This window comes from Pleurodeles waltl, chromosome 6, assembly GCF_031143425.1.
Source record: "Pleurodeles waltl isolate 20211129_DDA chromosome 6, aPleWal1.hap1.20221129, whole genome shotgun sequence".
In the NCBI taxonomy this organism is placed as follows: Eukaryota; Metazoa; Chordata; class Amphibia; order Caudata; family Salamandridae; genus Pleurodeles; species Pleurodeles waltl.
This window is the reverse complement of record NC_090445.1, coordinates 441,610,518-441,631,698: the sequence shown is the minus strand read 5'-3', so window position 1 is coordinate 441,631,698 and position 21,181 is coordinate 441,610,518. Positions and strand designations below refer to the sequence as shown.

Below are 21,181 nucleotides of genomic sequence, written 5' to 3'. Positions count from 1 at the left end.
TTTTGTGGATCAAAAGTGTGAAAACACTGAAACTCGCTGGGTATGGTTATCAATGCACACAACAAACTGCATTACTTCCACCCGCTACCATACTGAAACATCTGTTTGTTAAGGCACAGAAGCAAAAACAAACAAAAAAAATCTGTTAACCCTTTGTACGTCATGGCCGTAACCATTACATCCATGTACCGGTCCTTTTGGGAAGCGCTAGCAAAATGCAAATGCAAAAGCATTTCTCTTCCTCTCGGGAGGAGGGGGCAAGCAGAGGCATGAAAGGAAAGGAAAGGCCTTTCCTTTCATGTCTCTGCAAGCATTTCTGCTGCCCGATCGCAAAGTAAACCTATTTACTATGTTTTTATGTATGGGGAGCGGCCCCTTAGGCAAGGGTCGCTCCCCTGGGGGGCAAATTGTATATAGGCCATTTCTGTCCCTCTTGGGGGCAGATCGGCCTATTTTTGTTAGGCCAATCTGCCCCCAAGGAGGGGCAGAAACCACTAGACACCAGGGATTGGTATGTGTGTGATTTGTTTGAGGGGCAGCCCCTTGGGCAAGGGTCGCTCCCCATAGGGGCACTTTACTGTTGGCCATATCTGCCCCCATTGGTGGCAGATCGGCCTATTTTTGGAAGGCCCAGAGACCAGGGAAGATTTTTTTTTTTTCAAAATAAGAGGGTGGGGGTATGGCCATACCCCCACCCCAAATAAATGGAGCCAAAGTTGTGTTGCCCACCAGTGGGCAGATGGAGCAATTACCCCCGATCTGCACCCTGGGGGGTGGGGGGGGGGGGAGACAGAAAGTCTACTAGATGCCATGGAATTAAATAAAATAGTCGGGTGGCAGCTACTAACAAGTATGGGCCTGGTTATGCCACCACCCCGACTGAAGGGGGTAACAGTCTTTCAGCTCTCCCCCCACACACTAAAACATCTTATCCCACACGGCAAGCAAGAGGACATTTGATTTTTTGGGGGTTTTGGTTTTACATTTGGGCCATGAGACCTTGGTAACCCTAAAAATTGTCCCACTTGGAATGGTGAGGGCTGCACTTTTTTGACTTTGGGATGCTGCCATGTAGAAAAATACACAAGACCTAGACACATCTGAAAACCAAACATCTGGTTGGTTTCAGGGTGGTGTGCTTCACATGCACCCCGCACCATTTTCTTACCTACAATGCCCCGCAAACCTCCAACTTTGCAGGAAATCACACATTTTTCCCACATTTTTGTGATGGAACCTTCCGGAATCTGCAGGAATCCACAAAATTCCTACCACCCAACATGGTCTCATCTATACCGATAAAAATTATTTTTTCAAACTGCCCTTTTGGACCAGCTTTGGTTCCCCCGCAATTTCGACATGTTTTTGGCTCTTCCCTGTCACAGGCCAAGGCCCACCTACACAAGTGAGGTATCATTTTTGCCGGGAGACTGAAGGGAACATTGGGTGGTAGGAAATTTGTCCCGGTGATCCCACATAGAAATGTGGGAAAAAAATGTTTTATTTTAATTTTATTTTTTTTAGCTACATTTGAGGTTTGCTTCTCAACACCTTATCTTGTGCCCATTTTGGAAATACAAAGGTTTTCTTGATACCTATTTTTCACTTTTTATATTTCAGCAAATTAATTGTTGTATACCCGGTATAGAATGAAAGCCCATTGCAAGGTGCAGCTCATTTATTGGCTCTGGGTACCCAGGGTTCTTGATGAACCCACAAGCCCTATATATCCCCACAGCCAGAAGAGTCCAGCAGACGTAGCTGTATATTGCTTTGAAAATTCTGACATTGCAGGAAAAAGTTAGAGAGTAAAACGTGGAGAAAAATTGCTGGGTTTTTTTCACCTCAATTTCAATATTTTTGTGGACGAGCGCAAAGCGCTCCGTCCATGATTGTAATCTCTCTTTTTGGACTTGAAACCACGCCCAGGTCACGTCAGTCACTTTCATTGGTTCCTGGGCTTGCTCTTTAAAATCTGCTTGCTTTCATTTGTTAATGGCATGCATACGTCATGCCTTTTCCGGTGTTTAGCCCACCTACACAGCACCGGTAAAGTACTGAAGCCATTCGAGGCTCGATGTTTTCAGCCCAGGTTTCTGGACTACTTTACCGGTTTATTTTCCCCACAGCGCGATCACGCTCCGTTTTTACGTTTTCAATTTCAACGCGATTGTGCTGCATTTTACATAGCGCGATCGCTGTTTTTTTTTTTTTCTTTTAATTTGTGACAAGAAAAGTCCGGTTAGGAGTTTACAAAGCAAATATCTCTAACTTGAGCAAATGCGAGCCCTGTTGCATTGAAAATGCTTGTTTTATTTCAGCTGTTATTATTTTCTGTAGGAAACACTTGTAGGATCTACACAAATTACCCCGTGCTGAATTCAGAATTTTGTCTACTTTTCAGAAATGTTTAGCTTTCCAGGATCCAGCATTGGTTTCACACCTGTTTCTGTCACTAACAGGAAGGAGGCTGAAAGCACAAAAAATAGTAAAAAATGGGGTATGTCCCAGTAAAATGCCAAAATTATGTTGAAAAATTGTTTTTTCTGATTTAAGTCTGCCTGTTCCTGAAAGTTGGGAATATGGTGATTTTAGCACCGCAAACCCTTTGTGATGCCATTTTCTGGGGAAAAAAACACAATCCTTCTTCTGCAGCCCTTTCTTGCCATTTAAAAAAAAAAAAAAACGAAATTTTCGCTGTATTTTGGCTAATTTCTCAGTCTCCTTCAGAGGAACCCACAAAGTATGGGTACTTCTAGAATCCCTAGGATGTTGGGGAAAAAAAGGACGCAAATTTGGCGTGGTTAGGTTATGTGGAGAAAAAGTTATGACGCCCTAAGCGTGAACTGCCCCGAACAGACAAAAAAGGCTTGGCACCTGAGGGGGAAAAGGCCTGGCAGCAAAGGGGTTAAGAGAAGAGTGTGGTTGGTGGTGCAAGTTTTGGCATGAGTTGTCTGTTGGGACAAGAACTACTGAATTTCAGTGTTTCTATGTATTTGAGCCAGCACCATAACTTTTTTTTCGAGTGGTATAATATACAAACACACCACACCCATGGATGTCAGTTAGGGGTCGCAACTGCGACCTCTGGCTTGGCTTTTGCGACCCTCTGGCACTGCATTTACGACCCCTGGCCTCAGAGGTGGCAAATTCAGTTTTAGGAACACAGTGGCCACTCGTCCTAATGGGCGTCAGTTGGGGCTCCACTCTCTGTCAATTTTAATTACACTAATAGTGAACAATAAGATATTATTCACTATTGGGTAATAACAATGGAGTACAATTAGCTGGAATATGCCCTTCCATGGCAGCTGAAGAAGGTTTAAAAAAAATGCTTTTAAGTGTATGGTGTATGGTGTGTGTGTGTGTGTGTGTGTGTGTGTGTGTGTGTGTGTGTGCTTGCGGGTGAGTGTTTATGTGAGAGACAGTTCAAGCAAGTGTGATTTTGTTAGCATGTGTAAGTATGTCTGTGTGAGTGAAAGTGGAGGTCAAGGGGCATATAATGTCACTTTTGCTACGCCTGCCATTTTTGTGAATTGACATCCATGACCACACCTATTTTTATATTCTAGCATCTTCATGAATCTTGCCATACAAAGTTCAGCCACCTCAGTTCTTTCGTGGACTGAGTTGCGCAATCCGTTAAGTGAGAGCCAAGACAAGATTTTCCATGTTATTTCCCACAGGAAATTTTTAGAAATTATAGAAAAACATGGCTAAAGGAAATTGCACCTAATTTTGCAGACAGTTAGATCACAAAGTTCGAGCTTTATTAGAGTCAAGTGTGCTTTGCATTATTTGGTGTAAACCCATTAAGCATTTTTCAAGAAATTCAGGTTTAAATAGGTGCTTGAGGTGGCCAATAACAATGGAACTATGAATGACCCTGAAGAAAGATGGTTAGTGGCTGCTTTGTGAAGCTGGAGCTCAGAAAAAATGCTAAATATCAGAACAGCAGCACTTCGATGTGGCAAAATTACTGAACCCTAAGACAGAGAAGTCATTTGTCTTATAAATCAAAAACAGGTTCCAACTCCTGTCAGATATGGAAGAAAAGTCCAAACCATCTTCAGACACAGTCCACAAGAAATGGAAATGGGTATCTTCAGTATATGCAAAGAACAATGAAATATGCCTGAGAACCAAGCCAAGGAAGAGGGAAGAATGGATAAGGCAAGACACATAGCAAGCTATTGAAGGCAGCAAAAACAGAAATTCATTGAGGCCAAATCTGAGAGATTGACAGAAAAAAAAAAAAGCAACAGTACACAGAAGAAATGGAATGACGAGTAGACAAGCAAATGTTCATGGATACCTTTCCAGGTCAAAAAGAGGAGGAAGCCAGTAGAGAACAGAGGAATATCTTCAAGTTAATTTAAATAGTGGTAAATCTCGTGCAGTGTCAGACATCCCTATGAAGTACAAGCAAGGCAGAATACTCACAACATAGAAAAAGTAGGAAGCACGCTGGGCTGAGCAGTTCAAAGAAGTCTTGAACAGACTAGCACCAGCAAGCAAAGCGGGCAACCAAGAAGCAGAGATATGTGGATATGAACACCATCCCAAAGCAGAAAGAATAAATCGTCACTGCCATTTGAGCTCTCGTGAACGAAAAGGTTCTTGGCATAGATAACCTGATTGCAAAAATATTCAAGGCAGACCCTGAACCATCAGCTAAGATCCTCCAACCACTGTTTACATCGATTTGAGAGGGAAAGAAAGTACCAGAGGACTAAAACCAATGCATCTTCAAGATTCAAAAGTAGGGAGAGTTAACCAAATGTAGCAACTAATGTGGAATAACCTGTCTGTCAATTCAGAGTTAAATCCTGGCAAAATCATTATACAGCACATTTCTGATGCCATTGATAAGCAGTTAACAAGAGAACAGGCTGGGTTCTGCAAGGGTACAGGGTGTGTTGATTAGATCCTTACTGTATGCCGCATCATAGAGCAGTGCATGGAGTGGCAGAAACTGCTATACATCAACTTCATTTATTGTGATAAAGCCTTCGACAGTATCTACCGGGACAACCTCCGGTGCATACAGAGAGCCAAGGGGATACCACAGCTAACCTCATCAAGAGCTTCTATGGTAATTTTACCTGCAAAGTGGGAGATCTTGAGTATAACTTTGAAGTCAAGACGGGTGTGAAAGAGGGTTCCGTGATGTCAGCATTAGGCAGGTCCCCCCACTCCCCCCCCAAAACTGGTTCCCTGCTTTGCCTTACTTTCGCTGATCTGTTTTTGTTGGCCTTGGACTCTGGGCACTTTACCAATGCTAACCAGTGCTAAAGTGCATGTGATCACTTCCCTAAAACATTGGTGTATCCACATTTGGCATATTTAATTTACTTATAAGTCCCTAGTAAAGTGCACAATATGTGCCCGGAGCCACGGCCTGGACATAAATTGCTGCTACTTGGCCTACAGCACTGAATGTGCCAACCACTTAAGTAGCACTTTAAACCTGTCTCAGGCCTGACACTGTAGAGTCTGTGTGCAGTTTGACTGCCATGTCGACTTGAAATTTAAAACCCCTTGCCAAACCTTAGACTCCCCTTTTATTACACAAAGGTCACCCCTAGGTAGTCCCTGGGTTGCCAATAGGGAAGGTTGCTATGTAAGTGAAAGGCAGAACATATACTTTTAACTTTTACATGTCCTATTAGTGAAAAACTCCCACATTTGTTTTTCACTACTTTGAGGCCTACCCCCCTCACAGGTTAACAGTAAGGATTCCTTATTACATTTATTAGGATGTAATTCTTAATCGAGAAGGAGTAGATATCTCACGTTTAGTACCTACGGAATTGTAATAAATTCTCTTTGATGGTAAAGTCACTAACTGTTACAATTTAGAAAATGCCACTTTTAGAAAGTTGGCATTTCCCTGCTCCTAGCCCCGTTTGCCTGCAGCCTGTCTCCTGTACATGTCTGAGGTAGGGTAACAGCTGGGCTTTGTTCATTCCCTCCAGACAGCCACACACAAAGGGAGCTTAGGTGTGACTGATGGGTCGTCAACATTCTGATGACCCGTCCTGGGCAGAATAGTAGGGAGGAGCTGACACACCTGAATAGGCAGTGTCCTTCAAAATGAAGGGCTTCATACCCTTTATAGAGAGACAGGAGCCAGGACAGCAAAAAGGGACCTCTGTGCACTTCAAAGACCCCTCTTTGAAGTCACCCACTTTCCAAAGACATAACTGGGTATAAGTCGTGGACCTCTGACCCTACCAAATCAGTACACTTCTGGACCTGTGCAGAACTCTGCCAGGAAGGAGGACTGCTGTGCTGCTACAAGGAATGCCACTCAAGACTGCTGCTCTGGAAGAACTGCTTTTCTGCTGTGCTTTTAAGCTGCCTGCTGCCCTCGGCCATGCTGAGGAAGGACTGGGCCCATCTTGTTTGAACCCAGGGTGACTTCAGAAGCTGGTTGGCTTGCCTCCTCTACTTCTGAAGTCTCAGGGACACAATGGACTTTGACCCATCATCATCTAGAGCACCTGGACTTTGCCTGCTGCAGGTCTTGCCCTGCCAAGTGATGCCAATCCAGTCCTTGGGCCTTGAAAATGGGCATAAAGTGCTGCAACTGTCAAAATCTATGCATCACTGCCATTGTGCCGGTTGGAACCAACGCATCTCCTTCAACGCCGGGGGCATCACTGCTGGAGGACTTTGCATCACCAGCTGCGTGGCGACGACACATCACCTTCATCTCAAAGGTTTGCAAGTGACATCTCTGACTGTGCGGATCTTGAACGACGCATCACCTACAGACAAAGGAATCAAAGCCGACTCATTGCTTCCTCTGCTCCATGCATCAGGTCTTCAACATCAACTCATCCTCCCTTCAAAGGTACTTTTTCAGCTGGACAAGGTTGGTACCTGTATCTGACTTGTGCTCCATCACAGTTGGTCTGAACTTTCAGATTTACCTGGTAAAGCAATTTCAGATAGCCCCGATTGCGCTTTTCTAAGCACTACATTTTGCTGAAATTCTTTAAAACATCATATCTTGACTTCTACTTATTGGATTTTTTTCATTTTGGTCTTGTTGCTTTCATTAAACTAAGCTCTCTCCTTCTAGCCAGGTATGGTATCTTAGTGTGTTTTCACCGTTTTGCTGTTTTAAGAGTTACACACATACTTTACACGTTGCCTCCTATGGTAAGCCTGTCTCCTTTGTGCCAAGCTACCAGAGGGTAAATACAGGTTAATTTGTGGTGTATATCTGACTTACCCTGACTAGGATTATTGTTCCTGCTTGGGCAGGATGCATACCACAAACCCAATTTTTTAATGTTAGTCAACGACCGGGTGATGCGACGCAAAGCTGAAGACTTAGCCAAAGGCATCAGATGGGCCTTATTCTCTACTCTGGAGGAGCTTGACTATGCAGATGACCCACCCTTAATCTCTCACTCACCAGCACATGCAGGAAAAGACGTATTGCCATCCATGCACAGCAGGTGGGTCTGAAGACGAATGTGAAGAAATCAGAAGTCATACCACTTGACATCCCAAACCCTTCACCAGTCAAGGTGGTGGGAGAAGACTTAGCCATGATAGAAGAGTTTACCTACCAAGGCAGTACTATCAGACATGATGTAGGTGCAGGCAGTTACATCAGGAACAGGCTGAAAAAAGTCATAAATACCTTCAGGATACTCAGCAATGTGTGATGGTCACCTCAGTACAGAACCAACTTCATGCTGAGGTTTTAGCAGAGCTGCATTCTGTCTACATTCTTATATGACTAATAACCAAAAGAAGTGTACCTTCATACCATAGCATTCCAGGCCCTCTGAGATCTTTCTCAACAGACCCTCAACTACCTATTCTACCCTTAACTGTGAAGGTTCTCACCATGGGGTGATTTTGTGGGTAGCCTCATCACAGGGGCTCCATTCACTTCAGTATCCTGTTTTCCAATTGAACTAAAGGATATCTCAGTGAAAAGGTGAGTGAAAGAATGTGAGTTAAAATTACCTAATATCCTAAATTCCTATTCATTATTGTCCATAAAAAGGATAAGGGAAAGATTAAAACCAGGTGGCGTTGTGAGGATCAGAAATGAATCCTATACAACTAAAACTAAGGTTGACATGTTTAAGACTGACGCTGCCACTCAGGGTCCATGGCTTTCATCAGGACCTATTGTTAATTAGATTACCTGCAACTTTCAAGTAAAACCCATGAATGTAGTTATGATTTGTGGTTCAACTAGTGCCGCAACATTGGGAATCTTAATGGTAGCTCTCCCTCTATCCCACCACAAGAAAAGGAGAAGCAATCACAATCTTCCAAAGATCTGTAATCACTTGGACCGGGACGGCATTACAGATCTTTGGTATGATATGGAATGAGGGTTCACTTCTTTTGGTTATTAGTGTTTGGACAAAAGAAAAGAAGCTGAGTGAACCTTAGAGGCAGCTTATTTCTCCCTCCTTCACTGGTTTATATACATTCTTATATGAATCCGACTGCTGATAGATGACAAATCTGTGACCAATCTATCAGCCTTCGACACCGGTACACTGAGAAGAATATTGCACAATTTGTGGCTGTGAACCATCTCCAACCAGGAACTTCTCACCCGATGTAAGCAAGAAAAAAAGCATGGCATGGACACCATTAAAATGAGAAAAAGATAAAGATGGCTAGAGGACGCATTGTCAGAAGAGAACAAGACTCCATTGCAAGACCAGCTCGCCAATGGGTGGCAGGCCAAAGTACACCTGGAGGAGAACTGAATAACAGAAATTAAGACCCGGAACCTCAGCTGGGGCACTGTACAGAAGCTTCCCCATGACAGAAGTGGAGGTCCTTTGTTGCTGCCCTACATGCCAATCAGCATAATGGACAGTCAGTCAGGGTGGTCATGAAGGAGTTAAAAAGATGGAGATAGCAGGACTGTTTGTGTCCAAATGCTGTGAGGGGCCACTTTGAAGGGTACCATTAAATCATGATTGGCTAGTGTACGAAACTGGGTTGTTGGTGCAGAGTGCAAAACCCTTTTCAAGCAGCAACCACAATTTTTCTCAGGGTGAAGTTGCAAGCAAACCCTAAATTATTCTGAGCTCAACCCTCAGATAGCTTGGTGAAGAGCAGTGAGGTTCAACTCAGAGACAATGTGTTAAGTATGTGTGCAACACTTCAAACAGTAACACAGTAAAAACACACCATAAAAGGAGCCCACAACATAATTGGAAAATTAGAGTAATCAGTAATAAATTAAACAAGACTCAACTGATAGAAATCCAATCAGTAGAACTGGATATATTCAGCTTTAAAGATTGCAGTAAAAATAGTGCCAAAAGGAGTAAAGTGCCAGCTCTGGATATCTGGTCATGCAAAACCGGGACAAAGTCACAAGTTCAGGCCAACTTTGATGGAGTCGGGCCGGCTACAGGGATCCAGTTAGGCCTACTGAACAAAGTACCTTCAATCCTGGTTTGCAGAGCATTGCGAGGATCCCTGTCAGATGCGTCGCGCAGCTGCAGCGAAGCATTGATTCTAAGATGCAGTGAGGCTGCAGTTGCGAGGTCTTGTTGCGTTGTTGAAGATCCTATTGACGAGGGCTTAAGTTGTGAAGTCCGGAGTCAGTGATGCATTGTGAAGTCTGGGTGATGTCTGTTCAGAGGCGGTACGATGCAGAGTCAGTCGGCGAGGTTGCTATTGACGAGGTATAGGAGGGCCTCCGCTGAGGATACATTGTGATGTGGTGACAGTTGGTGATGTGGGTCTTTGTTGGCAATGCATTGGTTTTGCTCCTCCATCCAGGCATACCTAAGCTCCCTATTGTGTGTAACTGTCTAGGAGGAATACACAAAGCCCAACTATCAGGTTCACTTCGTAGAGACAAGCTACAGGTACGTAATGGCTAGGGCAGGAAAATGCCAACTTTCTAAACACAGCATTTTCAAAATTGTAATTTGAAATCCGACTAAACCATAAGTTAGGATTTTAAATTGGGATTCCAGAGACACCAAAATGACCTCCTCACCCATTCCTGTTTAGAAAATACATTTTTTTTTTTTAACGTAATAAGGGAACTCCAATCAATTCTCCTATGCGAAAGATAGGTCTTACAATAGTGAAAAACTAAAATGAGAGTTTTTCCCTACCAGAACATGTAAAACTTAAAAGTACATACCCTACCTTTGAAATACATTGTACCTTGCCCTCTGGGCTGTCCAGGGCCTACCCTAGGGGAAACTTATATGTATTACAAAGTAAGGTGTGGACCTGGCGAAAGGGATTACTTTGCCAGATTGAAATGGCAGATTAAAAGGGCACACAGACTGAGATAGTGGGTTTGTGACATGCTACTTAAGTGGGTGGCACAATCGGTGCTGCAGGACAACTGGTAGCATTTAATTTACAGGCACTGGGTACCGCTTTACTAGGAGCTTATAAATTGGGTTTTAAACAATGTTAACATGCTTAGGAGGGAAAGCACACCCATTTTAGCACTGATTAGTTGTAGTAAAGCACGCAGAGTCCCAATACAAGCAAAAAGGAGATCAGCAAAAATAAAGGAGAAAGGCCAAAAGTTGGGGTAAAGACCACCCTAAGGTTGACAAGTCTAACAGCGGGCCACAACCTGAACAATATGTTGTAACAGCTATTCCAGACCTCCATTAAATAAAATTGGGCCTGGTGAGAACACTCTGACCCTAAAGGGAACTATGGCGGGAGGTTCCCCTTCATTGGTTGGCCACAACATGGACAAAATGTTGTGGTTATAGGACTCTCCACATGGTTCCCACTTGTAGAAAAGTACCCACTTTTTGGCATGTTACTCCCAATTTCTGCCTGAGGTCAGTGTGTATGACTAACCAGGACCCCAGTGATTATGCTCGCTATCCTCTACATTTTGTCACTGCATACAGGTAACCCTGTATTTCACCCAACATGTTGGAATCATACCCCAAGGCTTTTTGCAAACATTGGTTATATGATTCCATGCACTCTGGGGGCTCCTTAGGGGACCCCCAATACTGGCATTACAGCCTTCTGAGGTTTTCCAGGAAGCCTCAGCTGCTGCCACCTCACAGACCGGTTTCTGCCATCCTGTTGCTCAAGCAGCTGGAGCCAAGAAGGCAGAACAAAAAAAATATTTTGGGAGAGGGATTTTAGAACTTCTCCCTTTGGAAATAGGTGTTACAGGCATGGGAGGGGTAGCATCCCAGAGCCTCTGGAAATGCTTTGAAGGGCACAGATGGTGCCCTCCTTGCATAATCCAGTCTACACCGGTTCGGGGACCCCCAGTCCCTGCTCTCGCTTGAAACTGGACAAAGGAATGGGAAGTGACCACTCCTCTGTCCATCACCACCCTAGGGGTGGTGCTCAGAGCTCCTTCAGAGTGTCCCTGGGTTTTGCCATCTTGAAATCCAAGTTGGCAGGGCACTTTAGGAGCATCTGAGTGGCCAGTGCCAGGTGACGTCTGAGCCCTCCCGTGATAGGTGCTTACCTGTTTAGCTAACCAATCCGCCTTTCAGGGCTATTTAGGGTCTCTCTCTTGGGTGGTTCTTCAGATTCGAATTGCAAGACTCCAGCAGGAATCCTCTGCATTCTTTACTTCACCTTCTTACCGAGGAAACTGCATCTGGACCCTCCAGGAACTCTACAAACTGCAACAAAGAAGCAAAGACTACTTCTGCAACATTCTATCTTCCGCTCCTGCCAGCAACTGCAACTGCTTCCAGGTCGTGCATCCTCCGAGGACAGCCTGTCTTCAGCCTGTACCAGAAGGAAGGAATCCTATGACCGGTGGCCTGGGTCCCCTCTCCTAAAGAAGTGCGTAGATCCAGCAACACGGTTGGTGGACTGAAGTGGTCCTGACGTCCAACTGTCCAACTTAGGTGGAGGTAACAGCTTCCTGAGTGGTTCTCCAGCAGTGTGGAATCCCTTTCTGTAGTGCTGCGTGGGCCTCCTTTTGCACCTTCTTTGTCCCCGTGCTGTGGGACTCCTGTGCGTGCTGCTTGGTCTTCTGAGGGTTCTCTGATTTGCTGAGAACCCCTTCCTGGGTATAGTCCACCAGGTCACGCCTGGTCCCAGGCTGTGCCATTTTCCGCTAACCACGTGCTTTGCGTGGCTTGTTGGCAGAATCCTCGATGCAAAACAGACTGTATTCATCCATCCAGCGTGAAACATCTTCTGTATTAACCAGGAACCCGCATCTGTCTTCTTTGGTGCAATACTGACTGTTGTTCCTCACCGGTGGTTTCCCTTTTGCACCTTCATCCGGGCTAGCAGGGGCTCCTGTTCTCCCTGGACTCTTCAGTGCTTCTTGGACTTGGTCCCCTTCTTCCACAGGTCTTCAGGTCCACGAATCCATCAATGGTGTCTTGCAGTCTCTTCTGGTTCTTGCATAATCTTCTTTCTCGTGTTCTTGTGTGTTCTATGAAAGTTACTGTGATTTACTCCTGCTTTCTTGGGCTCTTGGGTGGGTTCTATTACTTACCTTTGGTGTTTTCTAATACTCCCAGCAGCCCTCTACACACTACACTTGCCTATGAGGGAAACCGACTTTCGCATTCCACTTTCTTAGTATATGGTTTGTGTTCCCCCAGGCCCATTTCTAACTAAAATGATTTTCAGTATTTGCACTGTTTTTACAGCTACTTCTGCATACTAGTGTATATAATTTGTGTATTACTTACCTCCTAAGGGAGTATAGTCTCTATGGTATTTTTGGCATTGGTGTCACCAAAATAAAGTTCCTTTATTTTTGTAACACTGAGTATTTTCTTTCATGTGTGTGAGTACTGTGTGACTACAGTGGTATTGCGTGAGCGTAGCATGTCTCCTAGTTAGGCCTTGGCTGCTCATCCACACTACCCCTAGAGAGCATGGCTTCTAGACACTGTCTACATTTCACTAATAAGGGATAACTGGACCTGGTATAAGGTGTAAGTACCTTAGGTATCACACTGAAATGCATTGTAATGAATACCAGTTTTTATTTTGGAGGCGGGGGTCACAAAGAGGAGCACTTATAAAGGGGGGGGGATAACAAATTTTACTCCCAATATAGTGATACAAATTTTTGCTGACATTCTACTTTGATGAACTATGCTTGAAATAAAACTGGTTGCTTTCATGATGATCTCAAAGAGATGACAGAAGGTGCTCAAGATTCTGTCACTGCGGCCGGACCCTGGGGCCAACCCCTTATAACCCATCCCTGCAGGGGTTGGCTGTAGCCAACCCCCTAAAACCACCCAACCCTGCACCATGCACGCACCCAGAGTGTTTCTAGACTTTGAATGTTATACTTAAAATGAGATATTTTAAGGTAAACTTAAAAGAAGAAACGTATTTGTCAAGTAAAAAGAGTGCAATCACATTTCAGTATATACCCTAAATATTTGAATATGAAAAGTAATTAAAGGAGGAATGTGATTACTAACACACCTAGATTGGAACCCTCAACCATCAGGGCCTTGAGGGCTTGAGACGTTAATCTCTAGGCTTCAGGTGACTCTTTGCTTTGCAGTTTCCAGACACAGATATTATGTTCAACCCAAAGACTTTGATGGCAAAAAGACATAAATATTCCCTCACTAGGAAGGTAACAGTCAAAACACTAGTAAATAAACAGACACCCTGCCATGAGATACCAGGATTTTAACCTTCAATCTACTAAGTGACAGTCCAAGAGCTCTACCACTAGGCCAGAAGCGAGTCTGGTCTGCTGTGCATCAATACCGAACTGTAACATTCGAACCAAACATCTTGCTTGTGTGCTGCTATGAAGACATTCTATGCGAGGCCCTTGTTATTGCAGTGCTCTCTCCATAGAATGACCAAAGTGGCAGACAAGCAAGATGGTTGGTGGCAGGAGAGGACCGTAGGGGGAGCCAGAACGCCCCAGCGGTCCTGTGGAAGCCGCTATTGCTCCTGCAAGCAGGGAGCTGCTTTAAATAGCAGGGTTGGGAGCTTAAAGGGGGATGACGCATGAGTGGGCAGTGTTGTAACTATATGTTACCTGTGGTAACTATAACTCACGCCCTCGACATGCACTGCTAATTACCCACATATTGCAACCTGCATGACGTCTTTGATAACATCATTGATAATAACATTGTAATATTAGCCGTAAAATCTTTGAGGAAAAAAATGTACATGGCGATGGCGCGAGTTATAGTTACTTGGAATAACTCTAACTATACCTGCTGAATTTCTATGGTATTGTACGTTTAAAGTGTGAGCCTAACTATTACACCCCTGTAACCTTTAAGAAAAACAAAGTGAATTTCTGTTTTTTTAATTATATTTCCTAACTAGAACGCCCCTGTAACCTGTGAATATGTATTTATATTTAGACTTTTTTTGTTTTGAGAAGCTTCAGGTCAGCCCTCTCCTTCTTTGTTCTGTATAAATGTTATGAATGTCATGCACTCTGCACTTCCATCCTTGACAGCAAGGAGCTATGGGTCAGCCCGCTTCAGTCACTGATGAATTGCCTTGTGAGTGACACATTTGCATGATCACATGTGTGCATCTGCTTACAAATGCGTGCTTTAGTGCCATGGCTGCTGGTCCGATCATTTAGTTCTTCATTTCCTCCCTTAATAGATCTATTTTCAGTTCTTTGCTTCTCTTTTTCTTTTTTTGGAGTGAACTACAGCTCCCTAGACAATGCAGTCGCTAATTGAATCTGCAGTGAACAACATTTCACGCAGCCATTGCCTCCAAAATAAGGCGGCCATCATGGGATGATATTGTCAATAGTGTGTTATGGTCAACATGTTGATTCTAAAAGTGCCAGTCATGCTAGAGCTGTAAAATGATTATCTATGTACGATGCCTTTGCAAGATACCAGGTTTAAATGTATTTGTTATTACAAGCATGTGCCTGCCATGCAAAGGTAACAGCATGTTTTATTTAGCTACTTTTACTATTTTAATTTATTTTGCATATGTTAGGTTTGTGTTTGTTTCCTTGTGATTGTCTGAGTGAATGGAAGAATGAGTCAATGTCTGAATGAATGAGTTCATAAGTGCAAGATTGAGTGATAGAATTTATGTATGTCATATTAGGTGCTTAAACCCAGCAATAACTTGCCTTTAAAACCCATATCTATTGATATTACCAATGCTTCTTTTACTTGCTGTGCTACTAAAGACGGCAACTAGCCATGTTACATTTTTCTTTTGGAATCCAGTACTCTATTACCCCATAAGTGACTGTCCCTTGCGCCTAATTATAGGGGTTTTGTTAATTGTGAGAATCCTCTGCTGACTGTCTCATGTGCCCTCGAAACACAGGAGTTGGTTGAATGCTCCCAGTTGGACCTGTCAGCCTTGAAGTGGGCTTCCCTCAAACTTTTTGCCTTCACTCCACCTGTTATGCTGATTTCAGACTCTGCGCACTTCACCGTTGCTAATCATTGCTAAACTGCTTGTTCTCTCACTCCTTTAAGCATAGTAAAACTGGCTTACACTCATTTGCCATAATTAATTTACCTGTAAGTCCCCAATAAAGTTGTGCAGCATGTACCTAGGGCCTGTAAATTAAATGCTACTTTTGGGCCGGCAGCACTTACTGTGCTACCCACTAAAGTAGGCATGCCATTGCAGCCTCTGTGTACAGTTCTAACTTGACATTTTGACCTGACAAAATAAACCTTTTGCGAGTCCTAAAATGTGTTTTTTTTAATACATATGGCACCCCTAGGATAGGCTTTAAAACATATCCCAGCCCTAGGATAGGCTCTAAACAACCTTAGGGGCAGGGTGCATTGTATTTAAAAAGTTGGACATGGGATGCAGGAAATTCCAGACACTTGTAGAAGGGAAACTCCATAAACTTCTCGCACTTCAAAGTGGGCACCAGGTATAAAAAGGGAACACTCCGACCCACTCTTCTCAGTACATGCATTGACTTGTGAATACAACGGAATAAGGGCAGCCTTCTGCTGCTTGAGGCCTGCTGCGCTTGTTCTGAAGGAAGACTGGACCTGTGCCCTTCATCCAAGGCTGAATTGACTCCAAGGGTCAACTGACTGACCTCCAATTAGAACTACAGTGGTATAACAAGCTCCCCAGGCCTCCATGCATCTGCCCAGCTGACCTGTCTGGACTTGCAACTGCACCTGTAGCAGGCAATGTGCCTGAGCCCTGCTGGCTTCTGCTGGAGTGAATGCCTGATTCCCAGAAAAGGCCTCCCAGGTCCTGGACCCTTGGTGCAGCATCAGTTGGGCTCATCCTTGAAGAAAAGGAGACACCCCGAAGTTTTGGTACCTTTGTGACCACGAAAGGCCTCATTCATGCCAAGATCATGTTGTCTGCATCAACCGCCAACATGAAGCTGTTGTGAACTTGATTCTTCATGCTACAGCAGATGTCAGCCATGACTGGGGACGCAAGCTCTCCACTACTTGCTACAGTATCAACAGTCTGAGGTGACTGCCACCGCAAAGTTTCAGCGACAACCATTCATGATGCCCGGCCTGCTCTTTGCGCTACAGCAAAGACCATCTGTAACAGTCTCCCTGCTCCTCATGGCCTCCTCCTCCTTGAACTGAAATTTTAGTATTAGACTTGGGAAGGTAACTTTTTCTGCAGGGCTATCCTGGTCCCTGTATCAGTGTCGCGCTCCTTTGCAGTGGATGCAAACTTTGACCTCTTCTCCCCCCCAGCCTTGCATGATTAGATAAGTGCTTTCAGGCACTATAATTACTTGAAATCTTTGAAATTTGATATCTCCGGCTCTACTAATTAGATTTTTATTGTTTTGGGATCATATTTTGCTTAAATGTACTCTGTTTTTATAAATTGGTGAGGTTTTTTTCTTATATTGTGGTTTCAATTTATTACTGTTTGTGTGCTGCATAAATACACTATATGTTGCCTCCGAGTTAAGCCTGAGTGCTTTTGTGCAAAGCTACCAGAGCTAAGCATGGGTTGGTTTAGTGATTTTTTTTTTTTTTCTTTATTTTTTTTGTGTGTGTGTGTTTCATCCTTATAAGGAATGTGGCTTTTACCTGAGTAGGGTTTCATCCCTTTCAAACTACAACCCAATGTCTCACACTCTTTCCCACACCTCATCCTGGCCGCTTATTAAATTTCATTCTAAAGTATCTTAAGGCAGTCTTACTGCTGCATTTAGCAATAAACCATTGACAATCAAAGAAACCATGTTTGAGCATTAATTCTTGTGTTCTGAACTTGAACTGGTGGTGACTTGTAAAAGACTGGGATTTCGATTAGTAAAAAGCTAATAAGAAAGAAAGGGGAGGCAACTGGAACCTTTCGAAAAAGTGACACTTTTTTTGTTTTTTTTAAACAAAAAATGAGTAAGTGGGTACCTTGTGAGAAATTGAGAGTTCAACTTTCAACCGAGAACATGTACATGAATTGTTTGTGTTGGCTCATCTAATGTACTTCTGGTATGTTAACTGTTGATAGTTAAATTTTCCACCATGTATTCTCCTCACTTATCATTTCTCTTCTAATTAAATCTCATAAACTGCGATCACAGTATCAACTCTCAGGATTTCCCACTCTGTCCTTTTTATAGATATTTCAGCGTGTCTCATGGGTGAACCCACACACCATCACACCTGAATGGAAGAGGAAAGTTGCTCAAGATGCGATTGACAGCCTCAGTGCCTCAAAGCTGGCCAAGAACATCTGCAGCCAGCTGCGGACGCGGCTGAACAGCTCCCATGCAGCCTTTGCGGCCTCTTTGCAGCAGGTGAGTACACCTGAGCTCCACGAGAAGTGCTGCATTCCAAGGCCAGTAAATAAATAGGTGCCCAGCATGGGGATTTTCTGCTGCTTTCAGTAGTGCATCAGCTAGAACCTTTCAGGAATGCAGAAGCTTATTGTTTGCTCTGTCCTTAGTTGTTTAAAACTAAACTGCTGAATTGAATAAAGGACAGTGTTTAAGGAGCTTATGAAGGTGAGGCCCTCTGGGCAACAGTATGCGACTTCAAAACATGCATACACTTTGTGTAGTGCTGTATCTGAAAAGCCACATCAGAGTCTTCTAATACACTTGGCTTTACAAACGAGTTGTGGTTACCTCTTGGGTTGTCATACAGAATCCACTGTTGTATTAGTATAGTTCAGGAGTCTCAAACCTTCTCTGTTATGAGAGCTACTTATGATCAATAAAATCATCCTGAGCTACTGATATCAGAGTTGATTATGTCAGTGGCTAACCTATGTAAAATTACCCTTGGTAATACATTATAGTCATAGCTTAAGTGCCATGGTAATGATATTAGGAATAAACCTCCCAGTTGCCACATGATTTATCACCCAACTACCAGCTTTACATATTTTGGAAAATTCAACCATCTGCTTATCAGTTCTGAAAATACACACATTTTCGTTTTGAATAAACATTTTTAAATTTTGGTTTACATCTATTAATTCAGTCAAACAGAAGCTTCTAACTTCTTGAGCTGGACACGGGGAATTTTCTTTTATGTAGCTGGAGAGCTACAATTAGCTCACGAGATACTAGTTGGAGAAGTCTAGTCTAGTTATATTGTAGGTTTGCAGATCCGGGGTAGATCTTTTAGTCGTGTTGTTAGCTGTGGGTAAAAGCCAAAACGTGTCTAAAAGAGTTTGAGCTGTCCCACCAATTTTGATCTTATGTTTCAGTTCTCTGTCATAGTTTGTTTAAATACTGTATTTTCACAGGGTAATTTAGTTTGTTTGTAAAATGTATATAGCTCAAACCTAACCCTAGGAAAGTTGAACTCTTTACAAATAACACGTTACTGTCTAATATTGAGAAATGAGTCCCCAGTTGTTGAAATTAGTTTAAAGATTGTGTCCTTTACTTCTGTGTGAAACTCCATTAACTTTAGATTTTTAGTCTGATGTGGTCATGGAGATGGAATTCTGAAGGCTTGGAGCAAGGGACACAAAGCTTGTCTTGAAGTTCTTTTTTTTTTTTTTTTTTATTTTGAGGATGAGTCTGTCCTTGTTCCTTGTATAATGTTTTCTGCTTGAGAGCTCTATTATGTCCAAGAAGTTGAAGGGAGAACCTTTGTAGATATGTTTGTAAGTTGTATGTGCAATTAGAAATCAGTCCATACTTCGAGGGTTACTGAAAAGTTGGTAGATGACCCTGTAGTACACCATGAATAAAGGAAAATCCTTCTGGAATCTGATGGCAGACCTTGTATTGTGACACACAATAACCTCTAGGTAGTGTGAATACATCTAGATTGATTGACAGAAGGGCATCTCCATCAAAAGGACAGCTGTGTTGTACATCAACTAACAGAGGAATAATGCCCCGTCTCTCTCCAGGAAACGCTGTGTACTGTGATTGTGGACACATAAATACAGTTGGCATAAAACGTACCCTGAGAGTAAAATTACAGCACTAGCAAATAGTAACTAGATGGACTAATCTCATTAAAAAAAAGTTTGAAGTGGCGAAGGCCTATCAAAGACATTGGCAGTTATACAAAGGAAAAAATGGCAAGCGGGGCCATTCATGTATCTTTTACTAGGTTATTTGTTGAAAGAAATGTTGAGCAGCTGTTATCTGTATACTGTGATATTTTAAGTCATTTAGAAATTGCAGAAGACACAATACACCATGTACACTAGGATTATTGTTGCTTGAATATTGGCCAAACATCCTTAGTTCTTAAAGCACCCATAATGGTCAAGTCATTTGCATTCCATTGTTGGTGTTTTTTAAATTTACTCACTTCACTGCAGCCCATCATCCCTAAACGTAGCTGCATGGCTGCTCAGAATCTAGTGTTTGGTCATTTTACCCTATGTGGAAATGGTATAGCTGTCTTGAGCAAACAAGGCAATAGCTACAAGAAAAAAGTAGAAATGTTTTATTATCTGGTGCCATTCTAAGGTATTGTACTCAGAAATTCATGCCAGAGACATTTTGTCATACTTGTAGAATTGGCAGTAGCTGATCTTCTGCATATGCCGTTAACACTTGATCTTGTAGCCAAAGCCGAATATGAACTTTTATGGAGGACCCTATTTGTGCATGATACTTTTGTTAAAGCAGCATTTGAACATTTTCACCTTTTTTAGATGACAGGCCCTGACTCATTCTTCTGAGACTAAACGCAGAATACTTAATCAATGTTTTTCCTAAGGCATGAAGGTTGCTTTCCCTTTGACACTCAAATAGCAGGATGAGTAAGTAAAATACTATCCCTTTTTAAATAAAAACCATACTGTTTCACAGACAATATTATATTAACAACAAAACTTAATTTCCCCCTCAAGATTTTGGAGCAGAACCAAACTGTGGTTTTATCTGTTTTTTTTCCAATTTCTCAGTCAGCACCTGTAAAATCATTGTACAAACTAGCCACAAGCGTTCAATCATGTGGCTCGAACTAGATTCTTTCTGACCCTTGAATACTGCAGTAATTGGCAGGTAATTTGAAAGCAAGAGATTGCCAGATGGTGGTGGTCTGCAGAAGACACTGCTATTTGCTAGCCAGCAGGTAATCCCTGGAAAATGTTGCGTATTAATCATCCAGAACAAAGGTGGTAATACTAGCTATGTTTAAAAAAAGAATTTCCTCATGAGGCCTGTTAAACAGTAGTTTAAGGAACATCCTCATTTTTCGAAAGAATTACAGCTTGGAGTCTGATTAGTGGGCTCTGTTAAATATTTTTGGGTACATTTACACCCTACTTTGGCATATTCCTCTGTGGAAGATGGAATAGTGCATGGTTTGTTGCCTTGCAGTGAATTACTTCATGGGACTTTTCAGTCTTTTTGCCTTCTGCTAGTTCAAAAACTGAATTGTAGGTGTTTTTGGAATTGATTTTACGTATGTTATGCTTTCTTTTCATGGTCGCTTATCGCTCTGGTTTAATGAGTGAACCTCAGTGTTATCATGTACAGGTGAATAAGGAGGGTGAAACTGGAGCTTATGCCTTTTGCTAAGGTACTGTTCTAGTATTGTGGGTGAAGCCTACATCATGCATATCTTATGAGTGTCTTACAACTGCATTTCCTTTATGTATATATGTATATATAAATTACTGGATTCAACCTAAAAGAAAACAGTTAACATCACACAGAAAGGAAAGACAGACAACTGTATACATCTTGCATCTTTGGTGGGCCTCATCAGTGAGGTGCATTTTGAGAACTGTCGAAAGTGTGTTCCACTTTTCACTTGGGATGACTCATTGAGAAAATCAAAAG

General features: G+C 42.8%; 1 protein-coding gene across 1 annotated transcript in view; it reads left to right on the top strand.

Annotated features, from left to right (window-relative positions):
* DSTYK (dual serine/threonine and tyrosine protein kinase) overlaps positions 1 to 21,181 on the top strand; it is a 327,446-nt gene that overhangs the window by 249,502 nt on the left and 56,763 nt on the right. The window contains exon 6 of the mRNA XM_069238535.1: positions 17,537 to 17,713. Within this exon, the coding sequence (XP_069094636.1) occupies positions 17,537 to 17,713 (177 nt within the window). The remainder of the gene's footprint in view (positions 1 to 17,536; positions 17,714 to 21,181) is intronic.